The sequence below is a fragment of the Phyllobates terribilis genome, unplaced genomic scaffold (genome assembly GCF_046119375.1).
Source record: "Phyllobates terribilis strain yellow unplaced genomic scaffold, ASM4611937v1 Scaffold_1__5_contigs__length_1240528914, whole genome shotgun sequence".
Lineage (NCBI taxonomy): Eukaryota > Metazoa > Chordata > Amphibia > Anura > Dendrobatidae > Phyllobates > Phyllobates terribilis.
The window spans coordinates 1,057,735,405-1,057,759,583 of NW_027362761.1; the positions used below are offsets into that span (position 1 = coordinate 1,057,735,405).

The 24,179-nt window shown below is 42.5% G+C and overlaps 1 protein-coding gene across 4 annotated transcripts in view; it reads right to left on the reverse strand.

Annotated features, from left to right (window-relative positions):
* The window catches only part of SLC7A2 (solute carrier family 7 member 2), a 155,156-nt gene that overhangs the window by 63,890 nt on the left and 67,087 nt on the right, over positions 1-24,179 (reverse strand). For 2 of the 4 annotated variants that reach the window (XM_073645400.1, XM_073645402.1), the window contains exon 2: positions 1,843-2,233. In XM_073645400.1, coding sequence (XP_073501501.1) covers positions 1,843-2,218 — 376 coding nt within the window. In that variant the 5' untranslated portion in view covers positions 2,219-2,233. Of the gene's footprint in view, positions 1-1,842; positions 2,234-23,608; positions 23,800-24,179 lie in introns of those variants that run through there. The other 2 variants (XM_073645401.1, XM_073645403.1) reach the window with 2 other exon arrangements.

The window sequence follows — 24,179 nt, forward strand, 5'->3', positions numbered from 1 at the left end:
CTGGGTATAGGCAGACACGGCTGGTATGCAGACTGGCGGATGCAGGTAAGCACGACTGGTATGCAGGCAGGGAGGTAATGGCAGGTACGACAGGTTGGAGCACCGAGTGGATAGGACCCAGTACAGACTGGGACTCAGGAACAGAACCGCAAATGCGGTGGACAAACAGCAGAGTGAGGCCGCCCAGAGCGGCGAGCAAGAGCAGAACAAGACGAGACCGCCTGGAGCGGTGAGCGAGAGAAGAGCAGGACAAGGCCGCCTGGAGCGGTGAGCGAGAGAGGAGCAGGACGAGACTGCCGAAGCAGCGAGCAAAGGGTCAGAGCAGAGAGAGACTGCCGGAGCAGCGAGCAAAGGGTCAGAGCAGAGCGAGACTGCCGGAGCAGCGAGCAAAGGGTCAGAGCAGAGCGAGACTGCCGAAGCAGCAAGCAAAGGGTCAGAGCAGAGCGAGACTGCCGGAGCAGCGAGCAAAGGGTCAGAGCAGAGCGAGACTGCCGGAGCAGCGAGCAAAGGGTCAGAGCAGAGCGAGACTGCCGGAGCAGCGAGCAAAGGGTCAGAGCAGAGCGAGACTGCCGGAGCAGCGAGCAAAGGGTCAGAGCAGAGCGAGACTGCCGGAGCAGCGAGCAAAGGGTCAGAGCGGAGCGAGACTGCCGGAGCAGCGAGCAAAGGGTCAGAGCAGAGCGAGACTGCCGGAGCAGCGAGCAAAGGGTCAGGGCTCTGTTCACACGGAACAGACTGGAAGGGAAAGGCAGAACCAGGTACACACAGGATACTTGCAATGAAGTAGCGAGTGGACTCTAAACTCACAAACGGGAGTACAGGGACAACGAGTAGGAGTTAGGTACGGGAACAGATTCTGCAGGAAAAGGGAAGGTATGGACATAGAGAAAAACAGGTAACAGGCTAGGAGAGTATTCAGACAAGAACAGACACAGCAGCAAGATACAGGAGCGGGTCTAGGTATGCTGCCCCTAGAAGGCGGAACGAAAAGGCTAGGAGCGTGTTCAGACAGGAACAGGCAAGATACAGGAACGGGTCTAGGTATGCGGCCCCTAGAAGGCGGAAAGAACAGGCTAGGAGCGTGTTCACACAGGCCTGGAAATACAGCCTCCAGGATAGGCAGAAGACAACAGGCTAGAAGATAGTTCAGACAGGACACAGTTCAGACACGGGAACTGATACAGCAAGGCAGGAAACATAGACAGGACCTGGCATATCAGTGACTGGAAGCCAACTGACAGAACACAATGCTCAAGCGTGGATTCCAGGGAGGAGCTGGGTTAAATACCAGGTGACAGACAGCTGAGGACGCACAAGGGGTGTGCCTGCAGCAGCTACAAGAAGCAGGAAGTGATCGGGTGCCGCCCTTAAGCAGAAGAAACAGAGGCAAGCAGACAGCATGGAGGGAAGCCAGGCTAGCAGACTGGACTGGAGATCAAGTGCGCGCTCTTGCACAGTGGGAGATGGACCACTATGCAAGGACGCCGCCAGGTATGTTACAAAAACATGTGTAATTGCAATAATTTTCTGGGAAAATTACTTCATTTTCTGGAACAATTTCAAGGGTGCCAACACTTTCGCCCAAAACTGTATAATCTATGCTTACAGGTTCTCTAGGTTTTTCATACTGCAATAAAATTCAAAACTGCATCCAAAATTAGCAAAAAGTACAGTCATATTCACCTTGCTCCATCAGATTTAGAACAAAAGTTCAGGGAACTATTAGTAAGTGATTGCCCATGTAAGCAAGGCCATAAGATAGAGACACTGTAGTGGGTTAATCCGCACACGTCAGGTAGCTTCAACTGGCCAATCCTAGCCAGTAAATTAGAAAATTGGCCTTACCTATGACATAAGATAGAATAAGATTCCAGCCTGTAATAAACGCCCAGAGTTCTCCAACTGTGACATATGTGTACAAGTAAGCAGATCCAGTTTTTGGCACCCGGGCTCCGAATTCAGCATAGCAAAGGCCTGCCATGACCGATGCCAATGCTGCAATAAGGAAGGAAATGACAATGCTGGGTCCAGAGTTTGACTTTGCCACTTCTCCGGCAAGAACGTAGACTCCGGCTCCAAGAGTGCTTCCAACACCCAGTGCGATGAGGTCCACGGTCGACAGGCAGCGACATAGCTTGGAATCTTCTAGGCTGTCTAACGTTACAATCTTTCTTCTGAGTAAACATCGAGCAGCTGATAAAGCTGCTTTGCAAGGAACCATGATGGCGTCTTTTTTCTAAGCATGGGAAAAATAAGAAACAGTTCATGAAAGATATCACAAGGCCGTGTTCACCAATATTACACATAATTGAATAGTCATCGCAAATAAAGCTTTTTTTCTAGTCATACCAGATTAAGTCACAAGTTTTGCAGCTTCAGGGAGAAAAGTAAATCTATTTGCTTTTCTGTAGTACGTTTGCTACATTTGCATCATACATTCTTTCTCTACATTTTCAACGTTTGCCATTCTGTCGTCATTTAATAGCCTGATTAGAAAGGCAGACTGTGCACTGTGCAATCAGTAATAGATTTTTCTGCACAAATAGGCAGTCATTGTACTCGACAGCCTATGTCCTGTTTACACATGTTCTGCCATTGGCTGCTGGGAGAATAACAACCTAATTTTTTCCCTTTAGCTGCTGCTTCAGTAAGCCGGCTACACAGGATGTAAATGCTATTTACCTGCAGATAAACCTCATATCTGAAAGCAAATCGAGTTTCTGGATGTGAAAATTAAATAAAAGGAGATGGAACAGTAACCTGTAGGGCACATGGACCTCAGTGTATAGGCATAGTCAGACGGACATATAAATCGCTCAAACTGGCCAATGGCTCTCTTGACCCGAGCGTGACAGCTGCATAGAAATACATGAAGCTGTCATGCCCTGGTCATGAGAGCTGCCGGCCAGTCCGTGCATTGCGGTCCAATCCCGGTCCGATTTATACTGTTGTCTGACTGTACCATATATCTGACTAACAAGTGAAACACTTCCCTTTAATTAAAGTTTGCAATAAAGATTTACCAAATGGCACCTAAAATAAAAAAAGCCCTACAACATGTGTAGTATACACTGTGTTCCAAATTATTATGCAAATAATATTTTCTCAGATTTTCCCAAATTACCTATATGAATTGCAGTCATTGTAATTTTCCAGTCAAATAACTATTAGAGTACAATTGAAAGGTTTTTGTACAAACTGCCTATGATAACAGTATATTTAAAAAAAAACAAAAAAAAACTCAAACTGCACTCAAAATGCATGTTCCAAAACTCTGCATGATAATGCCCTTCTCATGCTGCACATAACACATCTGCATCTCTGACTGCTATGGGCATAAAAGGGGACAAACTTATGGTGTGGCACCCATGCTCCCCTGACCTCAACCCCATTGAGAACCTCTGGAGCATCATCAAAAGGAGTGTCTATGATGGCAGGAGGCAGTTCACATCTAATCAACAGCTCTGGGAGGGTATTCTGTCCTCATGCAAAACAATTGAAGCAGAAACCATCCAAAACCTGACAAATTCAATGGACGAGAGAGTTCAGAAGCTCCTTTCGAACAAGGGGTCCTATGTGCAAATGTAACATCACCTAGAATAAAGTTTTGAGTTGAAAACTGTTTGATTTCAGTTTGTAAGAACCTGCTAATGCTTATAATTTCAAAAATGACCATTTTTTGTTCTTTATTAAAATGAAAAGGTTGAAAACTCTGCTGTGCATAATAATTTGGAACATGCATTTTGAGTGCAGTTTAAGGGTTTTTTTTTAAATATACTGTTATCATAGGCAGTTTGTACAAAAACCTTTCAATTGTACTCTAATAGTTATTTGACTGGAAAATTACAATGACTGCAATTCATATAGGTAATTTGGGAAAATCTGAGAAAATATTATTTGCATAATAATTTGGAACACAGTGTAGAGTACAACCTGCAACTAACCGGTAATGGCCTATGATAGTTAATGAGTGTAGGACTAGATTTTGGGGAGGTACATGGTGAACTTCGGGCCCCAAGGAAAAAAAAGGTTAATTCTTCAGATCTGGTTGTTAAAATCATATGCATATCAGTGTACTCGCTTTTCCACCCTTTCAACCCCAATTATTTTGTAGGAGCAATGTAATATTAGCCAGCAGCCAACCTTGTACGCTTTTTCCATGCCTGCAATACATCTGCTTGCCCTGATAGCTGTTCAATGATCCTAGGTAGAAAGTTGGCATCATTCATGTGTCTTTCTCCTTTAGAGTCTAAGTGACGAGCTGATTCAGCAGCCTCTATAACTCCATTGGAGAGGACCATATTCATACAAGTCCACTTCTCCTATACGTATTTGTGATACATATAGGAACATTTATCAATCTTAATCCTGTCCTGGGTCAGTATATAGCCATATAAAAGGGGTGGTATAAAACACAAATTATTTTTCATTCTAAATGCGGACCTATTTAATGCCATAATCAAATCTATTTTTTAATATTCTATTTAATATTATATTTTTGATAAAAAGTAACAAGCTAATAGGAGAGCGCACTGTCAGTGCACATTGTAAGACAAATACCCAACTTGCAAAGAACAGCGCCGCCCCCACAAGTGATGTAATCCTCTTACATTGCACACTGACAGTGCGCTCTGTTACTGGCTCATTACTTCTGATCAGAGCTGTCGAGAGAGCGCACTGTCATTGTGCACATCGCACAGTGACAAGAATCTACTGAGCATTTGTCGGAATTGACAACTGACACATGCTCATTAGCGCAAGAACTAGCCCAGACCCTGAATCGAATGCCACTGATGACGGTTCGTTCAGGGAGGGGTCAGAGGCTGCGGCAGTGATTGCATCCTCTGCCCCCTGATGATGCTTCGTTTGAGTATCCCAGCATGAAGCGTCATCAAAAAGGAAGTAGTAAAAAAAATAAATAAAGCAGTTAGATAGTGTAGTTTGGGAAGCATAGGGACTTTTTAATTAAAGTATATTACATTTAGAATGAAAATGAATTTGTGTTTCGGACCAACCCTATAATGATCTATAATGCTTATTGTAATGATAGGAATAGAGAAACTATGTACAGTATTTCAGGAATAGAGAAAACCAACACTACAGAATGTATCAAACATAAAAGTGATCTAAACACAACAATACAATATGTAAAGTACTATCAGTTGTACTGTAAGATGTAAAAGGATATTGAAACAATGAGATGAAACCCTGAGTGTTTGTGTCCAACATTTTCCTATATAAATAATTCTCTTGAGATCAATCAGAATTTGCTTCCTTAGCCGGCATCTGACTGCACAGTTTGCAAACATAAGCCATATACTGCAAGTGTTAGAAAAGCTCTTTCACGTAATGTGTTTGCTTGTTCACTTATGGGGGTGGAGGGAGAATGCCACCGGTGATTGGATAGTCACTGACTTGGTGTAAATAGCTGTGACTACGGGATCCATGAATCACGTATGTAAAGGGAACGAAGACATATGCAGTAGAAAACATGGGAAAAAGATATATCTAGATCACTTGTGCTCACTTTACTTTCAAATATAAGAACATTTTATTGGAAAATCATACTAATATTCTACATCAACTCTTGCAATATCCATAAAAAGGAAACACACAGGATGACCGTTTTTTCGTATGCTAATTACTTTTAAGGAGTTTTTAACCCTTCCCGACAAGGCGAATTTTAATTTTTTGCGCACTCGTTTTTTCCAAGAAGTGGGGTGAAATGGTGAAAAAAAAACCTCAATTTGGCCATTTATTTTTTGGGTTTTGTTTTTACGGTGTTTATTGTATGTAAAAATTATCTGACAGTATTATTTTGCAGGACAAGATAATTATAGCAATTCCAAAGTTGTATATTTTATTTATTTGTTAATAAAAATTCAGAAACTTGTAAAAAAAAAATGTTTTCCATCAATGTCACTTTTACTATATAGGGTACTTCAGCATTGCAGTATGCAGTGAAATTAACAATCTCCTATAAAGTCCAGCCACAGACTCGGCTACATAGGAGTAAAAATATGGTGGCAATGAGGGTCTTTAATAGGTCCCTGCCTGCCATGCAACCTGTCGGCAACTTGTCACCTGCAGGGGGCTGATGGACCACCTTGGATCGCACCACATAGATTAGCGCTAGCTACTGTCACTGCTGTTAGAGATAGTGTTGCTTGAATAAGATAGCTGGCAACTGCCATGTATAATGCGGGCTCAGCTCCTGAGCTTGCTCCATGCACCCAAGATAGGACATATCAGTGCAGACTTATTTCAGGAAGAGATTAATTATTACACTTAAGACCCACATTACTCTAACTTGCACATCAAATAGTTTGAGACAACTGCATCACCAGGTGTGTATGGGTGCACAGGTAGCAGTGGAGTCTAAGCCCTGACACCTGAGAGGGCATAAGGGTTCCTCGCTACTTAAGAAGACACCAGTATGTATGGGCCCTTGTAGCTTTCTAAATACTGTAAGGACATATGAGTTGCTCCCCCTCCCCAATTATCTAGTAATGTCCGTCACCTTGGGTTTTCCTTTTTGATATATATGTCTCCCATCCTGGGCCCATCCTAGTATATTTGTCCCCCATCCTGGTATATATGTTCTCCATCCTGGTATACAGTGGTGTGAAAAAGTGTTTGCCCCCTTTCTGATTTCTTATTCTTTTACATGTTTGTCACACTTAAATGTTTCAGAACACAAAACAAATTTAAATATCAGACAAAGATTACACAAGTAAACACAAAAGGCTGTGAAGTGAACAGATGGACGGACAATCTCCTTCACGATTTTTTGGTAGACAGCAGAATTCATGGTTCCATTTACCACAGCAAGTCTTCCAGGTCCTGAAGCAGCAAAACAGTCCCAGACCATCACACTACCACCACCATATTGTACTGTTGGTAAGATGTTCCTTTTCTGAAATGCTTTGTTACTTCTACGCCAGATGTAATGTAATGTTGCTTTTGGAGAGTCCCTGTGTGCCCAAACATTGGAGCTCCCCCACAAGTGACCCCATTTTGGAAACTAGACCCCCCAAGGCACCTATCTAGATGCATAGTGAGCACTTGGAACCCCTAGGTGCTTCACAAATTGATTTGTAAAAATGAAAAAGTGAAAAAAAAAACACTTTTTTATTTTTACGAATCAATTTGTGAAGCACCTGGGGGTTCCAAATGCTCACTATGCATCTAGATAGGTGCCTTGGGGGGTCTAGTTTCCAAAATGGGGTCACTTGTTGGAGAGCTCCAATGTTTAGGCACATCAGGGGCTCTCCAAACGCAACATGGCGTCCGCTAATTATTCAAGCAAATTTTACAATCAAAAAGTCAAATGGAGCTCCTTCCCTTCCGAGCCTTGCCGTGCGCCCAAACAGTGTTTTTTCCCCACATATGGAGTATCTGCGTGCCCAGGGGAAATTGCACAACAAATTTTTGGGTCTATTTTTTCTTATAACCCCTGTGAAAATAAAAAAATTGGGTCTAAAGTAACATTTTTGTGAAAAAAGTTAAATGTTCATTTTATTCTTCCACATTCCAAAAATTCCTGTGAAGCACCTGAAGGGTTAATAAAGTTCTTGACTGTGGTTTTGAGCACCTTGAGGGGTGCAGTTTTTAGAATGGTGTCACTTTTGGGTATTTTCTTTCATAAAGACCCCTCAAAGTGACTTCAAATATGATGTGGTCCCTAAAAAAATATTTTTGTAAATTTTGTTGGAAAAATGAGAAATCGCTGGTCAACTTTTAACCCTTTCAGCTCCCTAACAAAAAAAATTTTGGTTCCAAAATTGTGCTGATGTAAAGTAGACATGTGGGAAATGTTATTTATTAACTATTTTGCGTCACATATCTCTCTGATTTAAGGGCATAAAAATTCAAGGTTTGAAAATTGCAAAATTTTCAAAATTTTTGCCAAATTTCCGTTTTTTTCACAAATAAACGCAAGTGATATCGAAGAAATTTTACCACAATCATGAAGTACAATATGTCACGAAAAAACAGTCTCAGAATCAGGGGGATCCATTGAAGCGTTCCAGAGTAATTACCTCATAAAATGACAGTGGTCAGAATTGTAAAAATTGGCCTGGTCATTAACGTGCAAACCACCCTCGGGGGTTAAGGGGTTAACTGAGGCAATTGAGGCCCGCGGTTCTTTGGATGTTGTTGTGGGGTCTTTTGTGATTTCTTGGATGAGTCGTCACTGTGCTCTTGGGAATTTCTTTGGATGGCAGCATGATGTCTAGCCTTTGAGGATCTTTTGGTCTACTTCACTTTGTCAGCCAGGTCCTATTTAAGTGATTTCTTGACTGAGAACAGATGTGGCAGTAATCAGGCCTGTGTGTGGCTAGGGAAATTGAACTCAGCTTCTCAAAGATGTGATAAACCACAGTTAATCTATGTTTTAAAGGGGGACACAATCACTTTTTCACACAGGGCCCTGTAGGTTTGTATTTTTTTTCCCCTTAATGATAAAGACCTTAATTTAAAAACAGCATTTTGTGTTTGCTTGTGTTATCTTTGTCTAATATTTAAATTTGTTTTGTGATCTGAAACATTTAAGTGTGACAAACATGCAAAAGAATAAGAAATCAGGAAGGAGGCAAACACTTTTTCATACCACTGTATATGTTTCCCATCCAGGTACATATGACCTCCATCGTGGTATATATGTTCCCCATCCTGGGATCCATTCTGTTATATATTTTCCCCATCCCGGTATATATGTTCCCCGTCCTGGTATATGTCCCCCATTCTGATCATTCTGATGCGGTTCTTTAATGCATAGAAAAAAAATAAAGGAATATACTCACCTTCCCTCCATTCCCCTGCTGAGAGGCATTCTCTTCTGAAGCCGGCAGCTGACTTCAGCATGCAAGCGACGGAAGCGCATGATGTCACTGCCATGCGCCCCCAGTCACGTGCACGGCAACGTCAGCTGTTGGCCTCTAATTGGCCGGCAAGGTGTATGGCAGCTCACAGACCCGGTGAGTCTCTGTGCCGCAATACGCTGTGCCGAGGACACACAGCCAGTTGAGGTTCGCGCTGCCGTCAGTGGGCCCCCTCCTGCACGGGCCCGGTCGTGGTCGAGACCTCTGTGACCGCGATCGTTACGCCCATGAATACTATGTAAATCACAGCCATCTGTGACATATATAAATATTCTTGCTCTCGTTGGGATCAGATTGGTACTCCATTAAGAACATTAGGCTTGTGCCTGAGGGTGGTCCACTGACATTTAGTTCTCAGGGTAGGACTAAATGAAGCAGTCACATCTCTTTTATAGCCATTAGCTGTGCACTGTACTAGCTCATCATCGATAAATGTTTGGGGCAGTTTCCATGTAAAGTAAATCTATATTATGTATAATATAACATATCACATCTTCAGATATGGTCAGATGGGTTTGTGGTGAAGTGGGAGAAAAGTTGGACATCTCCTTTCACGCCCATTTAGACAGGTCGATAATCGGGAATGAGTGTTTTAAGGCCAGGGGTCACACGACAGTATAAAAATAATCAGTCCCATTTTCATCCAGAAAAGTGGGACGATTTTTTTTATCACTTATCATCCATATGCAGTTCGTATACAACCCGTTATTTTTCTCAGCAGCTACTAATCATTTACGTGACCATTTACAGTTTTTATGCTACATTATTGCAATGTATCTGTAAAAATCAGATGTTAAACTGTGGCCCGGTATGGCATCCTTTTTTTTCTCCTACCCATAGACTTGAATGGGTGAGTTTCATCTGTTTTACAGAGGAAAATCATGCATGCTGTGATTTTTTTTGACATGCAAATTCAGTCAGTGAAAAAAATTGTTCATCTGCACTGCCCCATTGATTAACATTGGTCCGAGTGTGATCGTTTTTTTGTGGAGGATAGCGCTTGGACCAAAAATATGGTCGTGTGCACAAATCCTTTACAGTTTGCTGAATTATTGGCTTGTATGAACAGGTCTGCAATCACCACATGAACAAGCAAAACACTCATTAACACTTAGTAAGGTGGTTGGATTGGATCTGGTGATTGCTTGTATATAGCTGACCGGAGGACATTTAACGTCCACGCCTGCAGGTGTAATTGCACCTTTACCCTTGGGCACTCTTTAATGCTCTCTATTAGATAACCGCCTTCCCAACATTGCTGATTCTTTAAGAATAGGGTGATAGGAATGGTTTTCCTTCACACTGGATCACCCCCCTGCCAGACTGCTGGAGTTGTGGGAAGCAGGGTGTAGTCACATATCTGCTGTTTAGAAGAGGGGGAGTAAGCGGACACACTTTATTCCCACTATTTTAACTCTTCAAAGACATTTTTCAGATTTGTGCAGTAAAAAGTACAATGTTTTAAGTCTTAAAGGGGTTGTTCAGTCTGGAAAATCTTGCAGCACCCTTCCGGTGTTGTTTCATACCCCACCATCTGGAGACTGGCAAGGTTCTTCTGACCACAACCCTTTCCCAGTGCTTCAGGGAGAGAAGGGCAGCCTGACCTCCTGGCAACTTTACCCCCACTTGTTTGCTAATGTTACTGTCATTGAGGAAAAAAAGAGCTTTGTACACACACAGACTTTATATATGGTGGGAACCTCCAGAGCTGCGTCCTTAGTCTGGACAGTCTGCATTTATGGCACGTACACCCATGAGGTTCGATTTCCAATAGAGACTCCCACAACCTCTAACCTTCATGTCTGCTGTGCATATAGGTACTTTATCTATATTACAGCCAATTTACAGCTATCCTTTTCACCAAGGATCAATGATCTGTCCCCATAAATATTAAATAAAAAGTATTGGGTGTATATAATGGTACGAGCAGTATCCAAGTCAATAGCGTTACAAAGTACTTATACTAGAGACCAAAGATTTTATGTATTTTTATATATATTATTTTCATATATTTTTAGTTATATAATTTTTATATTAATATTTTATATAATAATAATATTATTAATTGTTATATTTATTATTTTTTTATATATTTTATATATATTTTTTACTTATTTATTATTTCCATTATGCTATTCTTAAACTTTGATAATAGAGTTATAGTATTATTATTATCCTATTAATCAAGTACACAAAAAATCCATACAGAATTGTGAATAATTCGTTTTTAGCTTAGAAAAATGATACAGTCTCTAAGGATGTGCATCAGTCACGCACATACAGCCAGTCTGGGTATTATTATTCCATATACAGCCTAGTTAATAGGTTACTGCACAGACACATCTGTATCCATTCTCATTGCATACACTACGTAGAGTCTGAGGCATTTCTATTCTTGGGGATGTTAAACAAATGTTATAGTCATTGATTGGGAAGAAACCACTTACCATCATAGACAGTATTTGTATTATGTAATATATTGATCCAGAGTCGCCTCCGAGCCTGACAGGTTTATTGTTAACCTAACTTTCCCATACACAATATCAAGAAAATATATAGACCTTACAAATAATCATAGCAAAATTGGCCTCCATGACATAACAGCCTGGTAATCTGGGACAGAAGGGCCTGTACTTGACACCCTGTACCTTAATTCTTATTTACCAACTATCAAACAAGCATAGAATTTCATAAGAGTAAAGAAATAGCATTAGGAAATACACTGCTCAAAAAAATAAAGTGAACACTTAAACAACAGAATATAACTCCAAGTAAATCAAACTTCTGTGAAATCAAACTGTTCACTTAGGAAGCAACACTGATTGACAATCAATTTCACATGCTGTTGTGCAAATGGAATAGACAATAGATGGAAATTATTGGCAATTATCAAGACACCCTCAATAAAGGAGTGGTTCTGCAGGTGGGGACGACAGACCACATCTCAGTACCAATGCTTTCTGGTTGATGTTTTGGTCACTTTTGAATGTTGGTTGTGCTTTCACACTCGTGGTAGCATGAGATGGACTCTACAACCCACAGAAGTTGCTCAGGTAGTGCAGCTCATCCAGGATGGCACATCAATGTGAGCTGTGGCAAGAAGGTTTGCTGTGTCTGGCAGCGTAGTGTCCAGACGCTGGAGGCGCTACCAGGAGACAGGCCAGTACACCAGGAGATGTGGAGGGGGCCGTAGGAGGGCAACAACACAGCAGCAGGACCGCTACCTCCACCTTTGTGCAAGGAGGAACAGGAGGAGCACTGCCAGAGCCTTGCAAAATGACCTCCAGCCGGCCACAAATGTGCATGTGTCTGCACAAATGGTTAGAAACCGACTCCATGAGGGTGGTATGAGGGCCCGACGTCCACAGATCGGGGTTGTGCTCACAGCCCAACACCGTGCAGGACGCTTGGCATTTGCCACAGAACACCAGGATTGGCAAAGTCGCCACTGGCGCCCTGTGCTCTTCACAGATGAAAGCAGGTTTACACTGAGCACATGTGACAGATGTGACAGAGTCTGGAGACGCCGTGGAGAGCGATCTGCTGCCTGCAACATCCTTCAGCATGACCGGTTTGGCAGTGGGTCAGTAATGGTGTGGGGTGGCATTTCTTTGGAGGGCCGCACAGCCCTCCATGTGCTCGCCAGAGGTAGCCTGACTGCCATTAGATACCGAGATGAGATCCTCAGACCCCTTGTGAGACCATATGCTGGTGCGGTTGGCCCTGGGTTCCTCCTAATGCAGGACAATGCCAGAACTCATGTGGCTGGAGTGTGTCAGCGTGAAGCCCAGCTGTGCTTGGTATCACAAATCCCAGAAGGGTGTATTGAAGGATTCCTCCACAAGAGGCCCCTATAACCATTCACACATATCCACCTTCCACCTCAGACCACCAGAGGGAGCTCCTTAGGGAGATATAAAAGGGAAGGTGGAGCCAGGCAGCAGTGAGTTCAGAGTCTTGAGACTACAGTCTGTGTGAGCAGTTAGTCTAGACTGGAATTGACAGAGAGCAAACCTGTTGAGAGAGTTCCTGCAGTAGAAGCCTGAGAGAGGTCAGCCTGCAGTGGAGCTTATCCAGATCGAGACTCGGTGCAGCTCAGTGAGGTGAGCTTTAGGTGTGCCGGCGCCATAAGATTGGTGAAACGCGGCCTGCTGCCGTTAGTGTGAGTAGCCTATTGAGAGTCCGAGTAGGCCGAAGGCGAAGGAGTAGAGAGTTAGCTCATAGGGGGCAGAGGAGCTTAATTAGCTCACCCCGAAGAAGTAGTTACGGGACACCGGGTCCGAAGCTTGCCGGGATCTCCATGACCCAGTAAGATAAACCGGAATCCCTGGAGAACTACAGGTCCCAGGATCGCTAAAGTGCTGATACGTACCAGAGCCAGGAGACACATAGGCCCCGTAGGTCGGGAGCGTGCACTCCAAGAGAAGGCCCTACCACAAGGTCAGCCAGAGCAGGACAGAGACAAAGTTAGGCCTAGCTCCAGGCAGGTCAGAAACTTATTACGCAGCAGCAAGAAGCAGGAGGCCCAAAACCTGCTCATTGGGGAGGATCCGGACATACACCCTTCACCCTAAAGTGCTCCGGGGAGTGCCTGATTTTCCATCAGTAAAAGGTACTGAAGTGACTTTTGTGTCCGTCCCTGTTCTTGCTCAGACTCGGCTGAGTCTCCTTGTCCTGCATCCCCGTTCCTATACTGTCCTGAGGCCCAGCTCTACCTGTGGAGAGCAATACCATCAAGCTGCCCTATCATCAGCCTCAGTGGACTGCGCAGCGCTGGTGATCCTCACCAGAAGCCACAGGTGGCGTCACGAACTCTTTCTTTTATAAACTTGATATCTATCAACGCCTTTTTAAAGAGTGACCCCAGAGTACGGGCCCGGGAGCCGACCACCGCGACCTCCTTAAGGCTAAAGGCCCGGGTAACCAAGTCATCCCCCATCCCCTGGGCTTGTCATCAGCAGTTCCTGCAAGATGAAGGCATTGAAGCTATGGACAGGCCCGCCCGTTCCCCAGACCTGAATCCGATTGAGCACATCTGGGACATCATGTCTCGCTCCATCCACCAACGTCACGTTGCACCACAGACGGTCCAGGAGTTGGCGGATGCTTTAGTCCAGGGAGGAGATCCCACAGAAGACCATCCGCAACCTCATCAGGAGCATGCCCTGGCTTTGTAGGGAGGTCATACAGGCACGTGGAGGCCACACACAATACTGAGCCTCATTTTGACTTGTTTTAAGGACATTACATCAAAGTTGGATCAGCCTGTAGTGTGTTTTCCACTTTAATTTTGGGGGTGACTCCAAATCCAGGCCTCCATTGGTTAATACATTTGATTTCCATTGATGATTTTTGTGTGATTTTGTTGTCAGCACATTCAACTTTGTACAGAACAAAGTATTCAATGAGAATATTTCATTCATTCAGATGTGTTATTTGAGTGTTCTCTTTATTTCTTTGAGCAGTGTATGTTATCTCTACTCACACTGGCTGTCATTTCTAAGACTAGACTCATACTTCATGTTCTTTTCAGCAGCCCATGCAATTAGACAGCAGTATACTGACTACTGTAGAAGTATTTTCTGAGTATGCTGTGATCTTGGAAAGGTCATTGTGCAGGGAGTGGGAGGAGGTGAGCGGTGATACCATCTAATCTAATTGGTCGACACTGTGATATAGTATCTCCAGTATATAAAGGTGTTATCATTCATTATAATGCTGTCTCTGATGATAATGAGACTTTTGAAAAGTCTTCAGTACAGAACAGGAAGGTTGAGTCTAGTATAATGTCTACTGACTAGTTTGAAAATGTAAGATTTCTGAACTATTTTTTATATAGATAGTGATAGAAAATTGAAAAAAGCATAATCAAAAAATACATTTAACATAAAAAACTTGATTTAAGTAATACATCACATTCTGATGGCACAGTCCCTGTAATGTAACCCTGTCACTATATTAATGATGCCCAAACCATAAATCAGAGCCTGGCTTCACGATTAAAACTAGCTAAGTGTTTTTCTGAAATGCTGCAGCATTTCCGAGAAGACATGGCTTGGAAGCCACCTGGGGACTATACAGAGCAACCTGACTAGTAAAGCCTGGCCCCCAGCCTGCTTCTCCTCTCCTGCTCCAGGTGATTATCAGGACTATCATTATGTACACATGGGGAGGGCAGAAGCCAGCTGAGGACCACCCCAGACTAGTCAGGTCGTTCCCTATTGTCCCTGGCTGGGTCTTCAAACTATGTTTTCTCTAGAACGCCACAGAATTTCAGAAAAACACATACGTGGTAGCAATCATATAGCCAGCTCTGATTCGTGCTGCCCGTGCTCCAGGCAACATGAATCTAATGACAGGTTCCCTTAAATACTGTTAGATGTTTAGTGTCGCATTTTCGGAACAGCACTGAGGTTTTTATGTGTTTTTCAGTTACTGCTTTGGACTAAACTCAGTATAAGGCTGGGGTCACACAACCGTTGATTTTCTCATGCGAGATTATAGGGCTGACTATGCTAATGTCACTCAGATCAAACGCTGTCATAGCTGGATCCAAGTGTCACCTTAGTACAGGGGTACACAACATTTTTTGGTCCAAGGGCTGCAATGCCATACTAAACCAATCCCAAGGGGCGCAAAAAATTTAAAGGGGTCTTTACATGAATATATCACCAGAACCACCATCAGTACATTCATACATCATCAAAACCAAGTTTTGAGTATTTGAGGAGGAATTGGAGAGATTTTGCTCCAAAAAATAAGTGTGAACATATACTAAATTACACTGAGTTTCTGGAGGAGAAATTGAGCAGAATCTCGCCAAATCCTCTTCATAATCCCAAAACGTTAAAGGGGTTGTCCATTACTCTATATTACCCCCTCAATGGGGGCCCCTAAGGATTTTTGTAATTACCTTATGTTGCAGATACTGCCTGTGAGCGGCGCTATCACTGGCCGCTCACAGGCATCACGTGACCCCCGGCTGCATCCAGCTCTGACATCCACAGACGTCACAACAAGAGCTGGCAGCAGTCGGGGGTCTCTGTTTTCTGCGTTCCACGGTGGATACCAGGCTGTGGGCTGGGTTACCCCCCGCGTCACACCCGGCATTCATCGCGCGCTCTGCCTCTCCCCATTTATTGGGAAAGCGCACGCTGGATGCTGGATGTGACGTGGGGGGCAACCCCGCCCACAACCCAGCAGCCCCCACGGGGACCCCAGCGCTGAGTCACGCCTCACTTGTCGTGACGCCAGGGCGGGGTCACGTGATGCCTGTGTTAGCGGCCAAGGATAGCTCTGCTCACAGGTATTATCAGCAACGTAAGGTAATTACAAAAAGTCTTAGGGGCCCCAGGGGGATACATTGGGGGGGTAATATAAAGTACTGGACAACCCCTTTAAGTTTTGACATCTGATATTCTACACGCACTCATAGATTTGTATAAGTGCGTGTGATCCAATTATCTAGCAGCATGCTGCGATTGTTTGCCAAATTGGCATGAGAAAACAATCGCAGATCGGCACTGCCCCATAGTATAACATTGGCCCTAATGCTATCCGATAAAACGGAGAGCACTCGGCCATGTTATACGGTCTTCTGCACGAGTCCTCACTGTGTATTACATGTTGTGGTTGTGGCGCCCCTGAGGGTTCGACTGCCACAGGGATGCTGCACCTCTTTTATGGGGTGTAGTGTTCCTCCTTTGAGGTAAGAACAGTGCGATGGTCAGGACCCTACCTCCACATCCAACACCACACTTCTCCCACCAGAGGGGGCTAGTAGGCACTAGGTGCTGCCCCTGCTGGAAGTTGGGAGACTGGGGAACCAAGAGATAGGGGAACCAACTAGTGGGTGAGGGTGGAGGATTCACATTTTAGTGACACTTTAAATTTCATATTTAATACACAGCCATCTTGGTTCTGGGTTCTTTGATCGTGATCTCCCTCCCTGAGCGTGGATCCTGTGTGGACCTGCAGAGGATGGAGACACGGCCCTCGTACCCTGGCCTTGGGTTGAGGGGCAAGTTGCAGATAATGAATGTCTCAGCCCGGTCAAGAACCATGACCAAGAAATCCCGGAGCTTAGGAGTGTAGCTCCACCGCAAATGGATCCCAGGGGGATGCAGACGGAGCGGTATACACCACCTGTCCTCGCCAACCTGATCTATTCAGAGGGATTCCGGCTGCTAGAGGGGTACCGGCCCCCGACACCTGACCTTGCCACTCTACGTCCTGATCAGGGAAGTCCGGTAGGCCCTGAGGATCCCACCGGGTATCGGAAGGAGCGGAGCTGTCACCCGTACCCTTTTTCTGAGTGAAGTTCAGAGGGAGACCCGGCCTATCTACACAGACAGGAAAGGACCCGGTCTGAAGTCTAGGAACACTCTGGTGCAGGGTCCTGATTGAACACTGGACTTACTCGCAGGTTGACGGACCCCCCCCGTCTCAGAACTCCGCGAGGAGCAGGGAGAAGCCTTTCAACTGCAATCTCCACCGTGAGTAAAAACCCTGGAAGTTAACCCCTATGGCCTCTGGACTCTTTATTCTGCATTACACCGCACTACGCAGCACCAGACCTCCTATACTACAACCCCCTCCATCCTGTCTCTCTGCCCTGAGGCCCTGCTCCGCCTGTGGGGAATAGTAACAACGACGGCTGCCATAACATCCTGCCTCAGCGGACTGCAGCTGCACTGGTGGCCTTCACCAGGTACCACACGTGGCGTAGTCGAGATCAGCCACTCAACCCGGATAAGCCCGTACCACCCTTTTTAATGTGACGGCCCTGGGCACGGAGCGGTTCCGGGCCACGGCTGCACCCCATCGACAACATAGGACCCGGCTCCGAGTCCCCCATCTCCCAGGGTAGGGCTTCCAGCGTCACACATGGTCCTCACAGACCTGCTGTGTCCAGCATACAAGTATGTCCTTGCTTTATTTCCCCCCTTTATTTTGCCTCTCTTTAGCCCCCGTCACCATTACAATATGTACACAACAGCAGACGTGTGCCCAGGAGAGAGAGAGCGCTATGTTCTGTGCAGATCCTGAACATGAAGCGATATGGGTGACTCCAGGACAAGTGCATAATAGGAAATCTGCCAACATGAAACCTATAGCAGCTCCTGGACAATTCCCAACAGACAGCCACGTGTCTGATACTCAGCACAATATTTTATATTTGTCCAATGCATACAATTTAAAAAAAAAAGTGTTAACACATGTGCTATAATGTATAATGGCGACAGTCTCCAGTCCCATATGAAATTACGACCGCTCATGCATGTTAAGGACTGGGTATTATTATAAGGGTATGTTCACACATAATGTAAACACTGTGTTTTTTTCCTGCTGAGATTTTTTGTACAGAAAATCTGTTGCGTTAAATAGTTCAAGTAAAGCGGATGTGATTTCATGAAAACTCATGTCCTCTGTGCATTTAAAGACTTTGTGGAACTGAACATTTTTCTTGTGGGTTTGGGTGTCCATAGGGAGCCTGAAAAAACACACATAAAAAAACACAACTGGATTTTTAAATGTGGAAACAGAGCAATTCTGCACTAAAAACGCATTAAAAAAGTTATATGTCATATTCTCACCAATGACGCATAAGAGGAAAAACACATAAAAAATATGCAACAAAAACACAAAAATCAGAGGAGTTTGCTATTGGATATTTTGTTGTAGGCACCTATGAAAAACATGCAGAAAAAAAAGCAGCGTTTCCAAACGTGGCAACATGGCCTAGAAATAACGATTATATAGGTGAATTGCTTTGGAAGAAATTTCCTAATAATATGTGATTATCAGAAATATTCCCAGTGGAGTGTAAAAAAAATTCCAGAATATGCATCACCACACTTCTACAACACGGAGAAACAGCTTGCTGCCGGTGTGAACAGCAGCATGGCGAACCAGTCTGGAGGCCTCCGCCGACAAGGCTGTTACTAGACAACTTCCTAAACTCCTTGCAAAGACAGTATTCTCAGCAATTATTTTTAGGGGCACTAATGATTACATATGGAAAAAATGTTTACTCTATAGTGTCCATTTAAAGGAAATCTGTCACCATGCTTTGCCACCTAACCTGAGAGTAGCATAAAGTAGAAAAAGAGATTCTGATTCCAGTGATGTGTCACTTACTGGGCTGCTCGCTGTAGTTTTGATAAAATCACAGATTTATCAGCAGGAGATTATCACTAGAGGACTAGTAAACCTGCTGCCATGTAGCCCTCCATATTCATCAGCTCTGTATAAGCCCGCCACTACCACTAATTAGCAGTTTTCTGAATGTACACATAAAGCTGCCAATCAGTGGTGTGGGCGGGGTTATACACAGCTCAGCATTCAGAGAACTGCTAGATCTGCAGGAGATAAAACAGTGATTTTTACAAACTGCAGTAGGCAGCCCAGAAAGTGACACATTGCTGGAGTCAGGATCTCCGCCCTTACATCATTTTGCTCTCAGATGGGGTAGCAAAAGCCTGGTGACAGTTTCCCATCTCCAAGATCCTATCCCAATATGTAGTAGGTGTAATAATAGTAATAATATTAGCAAGTACCTCCAATCAGAAATGTAGTTCTTCTGATAAGCTATGTCACTTACCCCATGTGCAGGGCATTGCAGCAGCTTAGGTATCCATGGTTACGACCACTCATATAGTAACAGTTAGTTAGTTGTTAGTGGTCATAACCATGGATACCTAAGCTACTGCAATGCCCTACATGAGGTAAGCGACAAAGCTTATCAGAAGAACTATACTACATTTCTTATTTGAGGTATTTGCTAATATTATTATTATTACACCTTTTAAATATTGGGATAGAATGTTGGAGATGGGAATACTCCTATAAGTACATGAATGTTAAGCCCCCGGGAATACGTAGTAATGGGATCACGTCATCCTTCACCCTCTCCCATGATTAATTATTAGATTATTTAAAATTAGCTTTTTATTCATTCCTCCTTTCTCCCCACTATTTTCACTTTTCCTCCCTTATTGGTCTCTTCTGAGCTCCCGCCTCCCCAGGGGAGCCCTATTGGTACTAACCTTCTAGATTGTTCCTTCAAATGGTCTCATGTCCAGACAGATTTCATCTACAAGATTTTGATTGGATGTTGACAAGTTAAATTCCTGTGTTCGGGCTCTTGGGCTGTCTGCTGGAAGATTTCACCAAGGAAGAAGTTCCCTACCCTCTCACCATTATCGAGCTGTAGTCTATGTTATTGTCATGGTTTTTGATTGAGGGTGGTCGCCCTGCTAACGCAGGAAGAACATGATTTTTTTTTTATTATAGAATGATTCTATTTATGTCTGGTTTATTATATATTGTTGAATTAATATTTATTATTAATTATTAAATTATTATTTTGGTTAACCCTAAATAAACGTTGCAGCCTTTTATGCCAAGTTCTGGTTGTCTGTTTTTTTATTTGCCTGTTTTTTATTATGTAGTTTCATTCAGGTGGGCAGCTGTTATCCTATCTGTCTCATGATAGGTAACTTGCTAAAACACCATTAAATTCCAAATCTTGGTTATATCCCATATTATAAGTATAAACCTCCCATAAAGATCGTGCTTGATAACTGTAGTGTTCATAGTATGCCAAATAAAGGGCAAAGTTTATAAACCAAAACCAAAGAAATGAGCCGGAGCATAAGTTAGTATACATGCAATGTATAAGAGCATGTTCACACTGTAGCCATTTAACAGACAAACTCTAAGATAGAAATAAAATGAGCATATACCCTGCTCTAAGTAAGTAAATAGTAGTAGTACATATAAATAACATGGGGTACTCAGTAAATACTGTTTTTGATCAAAAAAAGAGTAAAAGCCACCCCACCGCGACATGGTGTACTCAAATCGGGACGGTCCAATCCTCTAGTATTAAAACCTCACTTTGTGTCAGACACCTTCAATGTAGATGGGGCAGAGCAGGACGTGGGGCCAATTGGTCAGACACCTGCCCATGGGAAGCTATATAAATTAAATGCCTGGCTCAAAAAAGGGAGCCACACCCCTGTTTGTACAAAGTACAAAAAACTACAGCAAAGCCAAAAAAATTAGCCGAAGCATAAGTTGGCATATATGCAATGTATACGTGCATATACACAATGTGGCCATTTAACTGACAGAACCTAAGATAGAAAAAGTTTATAAATCCTACATGTGAAGACTCAAGGGCTAATCGAACCAGATAATTCCATTACCACTATTAGCCAATATGAATTCTCCTTTAGGCTAAGTTCACATGTCCAGTAATCATCTGTTAGACTGGATCCATCACCAATCCATTGAAAAAAAGTTGTGCAGACAGAACTTTTTTTCTCTACCTGAAACAAACTGATTTCCACTGGATCCCTTTTTTTAACATTGAAGTCTATTGAAAATGGATCCAATAATTGGCCATCTTTTTTTTCTCCCATTTGAAAAGAATCCGTTTTTTTGCTTACTGGAGATGGAAAAATGAAGATTTGCCAGATACTACTGAACATGTGACCTTTCAAGTAATCATCAATTTGAGACTGATTCAGTAAGAAAAAAACTGATCCTTTTCAAATGGGAGAAAAACGAATGGCGGATCCATTTTCCATAGACTTCAAAACGTTAAAAAAATGGACCCAGTTGAAATCAGTTTTTTTCAGGTGATCAAAAAAATTGTGTCTGCTCAACTTTTTTGTCAATGGATTACTGCTGGATCCATTTTAACTGATGAATACCAGACATGTGAACAGAGCCTTAGATGTGATTTACTACTATACTACTGTACACATGCAGAGTTAATGGAGATCTCATGGAAAAAGCACATTGTAAATCCTGGACAATCTAGTTGAGATGTCCTTAAAACATTATTGTCACAAGAACCATATAAAGCGAGACGACCGCCTATGTCACTACTGTCACATGGAACCACGAGAGCTGCAAAGCTGTCACTCTTGTTAAAAATTTACCAACGTTATCATGAAAGCAAAGTGGGAATACAAAAAAGAAGTCACTTAAACAAACTAAACTTGACCCTCACCCCAGTGAGAGATGAGCTGAACTTATCGGACAGATGACTGATCTCTTTATTTCATCCATTAACTCTTTCCCTATGAAGACAGAGAATTCAGAAAGCATTCTCCACTACCTTCTGTGGTATGTCCGTTATCAACGTTATCACCATAAAAACAGATTATACAGTATGACACATCTTACCATCAAATGTATATCTACCAAAAACGCTAAAATATATAAAGGTATTATACGGTATACACTCCTACCTACAGTCTCCTTCCCCACCACTCAGTAGATTGTAAGCCTGTGAGGGCAGGGTCCTCTCGCCCCCTCTGTACCAGTCTGTCAGTTTGTTTGTTTACCCTTTTTACATGTACAGCACCACAGAATTAACGGTGTTTAAAAATAAAATAATAATAGTAATGATAATACTATCAAGACTTAAATAAGATCCAGAAGCAGAAAAGGGCTTAAAAAATGACATGATGGCCATAGAGATCTATGGACGAAAATCTCCAATAGAGACTGCCTTGTCTTTGCCCAATTTACCCATATTTGCAGCGGTATCAAATCCTGCGTTTACTCAATGCGCAAAAGAATGCTTCTTATATTTTTCCATGAGAACTGATCTTACTGTGAGTGATACGGTGAGACTAATTTGTAAGCTCCGCTATAACAAAATTCCATATGGGAAAAATAAATGTGGCAAATGCTACATGCGACCAGTATATACTGAAGACATTTGGAGGATCATCTAGAAGAAAAGGGGTTTTTAATGCACTTGGAAAATAGTATAATATTTGGAAAATAATGTAAAACAATAATTGAACATGTCGCACAATGATGGACACGTCTTGAGAAGTTTTTGTTGAGACTCAATTTATGTATATGCTGCAAGTATTTAGAACAAATTTGAACTAAAGATTTTGCTTCACTGACAATAATGCAAGAGCTTTTCTATGGTTTTAAAATGAGTCATATATAGATTTCTGTATACAACATATAGATAGAGAGATAGATAGATAGATAGATAGATAGATAGATAGATAGATAGATAGATAGATAGATAGATAGATAGATATGGGTAGATATAGATAGATAGATAGATAGATATGGGTAGATATGGATAGATGGATATGGGTAGATATGGATAGATAGATAGATAGATAGATAGAGGTAGATATGGGTAGATAGATAGATAGATAGATAGATAGATAGATAGATAGATAGATAGATAGGATGCTGCAGTGTATACACATAGCTCCAAAAATAGTACAATGTGCTCCTATCACTACTTATACAAGCACAATATAATGAAATGGTTAACACACAGACAAAACTCATGAATATTATAGGTTATGCCTCATCCAGAGAATAGCTGACTAACAATAATCATAACAATAATGATAATAATTTTTAAATAATGTGATAATACATTTAAATCATGTTATACTGATTTTTCTGGCAATACGTGAAATAAATTAAAATATTTCATCCATTGCTCCCAATGCCAGTCATCAGCTGCTGCAGCCTCTTCATAAGGGTAAAACAATGCAAAATAAATTATTAAGAAATATTTTATTTTTACATTATAATAATTATCAAAAAAGTAAACATTTGATAAAATTGTCAAGAAACTAAAATGTTATATTCAATTATTCAATAGAAAATAAATGTATATTTTTATTGTCTATGTATGAGGCTAATATACATAAAATAATACTCACCAAAAAAGGCTTATGGTGATGCGCCCAATTCAGCCGTCTGCTGTCAAAAAGCTTCTAAGCTTACAAAGGAGAGGAGAGAGCTGTTTGCTCTCCTGGGGTTGTATCCAGTCTGGTGAGGTCCTCCGCTCCGCACAGAATAAGCCATGTGCAGTAGGATGGATCACTTTCAAACATAATGACTGATAGAAAAAAAAGTCAGAGCCCTGGCACACTCCAATGGGAGCTTCCCATTGATTTGCTGACCAATACTACACTGCGGTGAGAGTTATTTAAAATATTCTAGTTACGTATCATCTAGCAAATCATTTTCTTCAATTACTGTCTGATTAGATAAGAATCTGACTTATTTATTCCCCTGATGTAAGAATATCACCGTTCTGCTAACCAGAGTGCTATTCCTAGTAATCAATATTAGGCCGCATTTAGATGTCCATTCTTTTCACGAGCGTGAAAACTTTGGACCAATTTTCATCAGTGTTTTAGATCAGATTTTCATCAGTGTTTGGTCAGCGTGTCTGATTTTATCACCAGTGTTTTATTAGTGATTTTCTCATTTGCTCGCTGGCGAGTC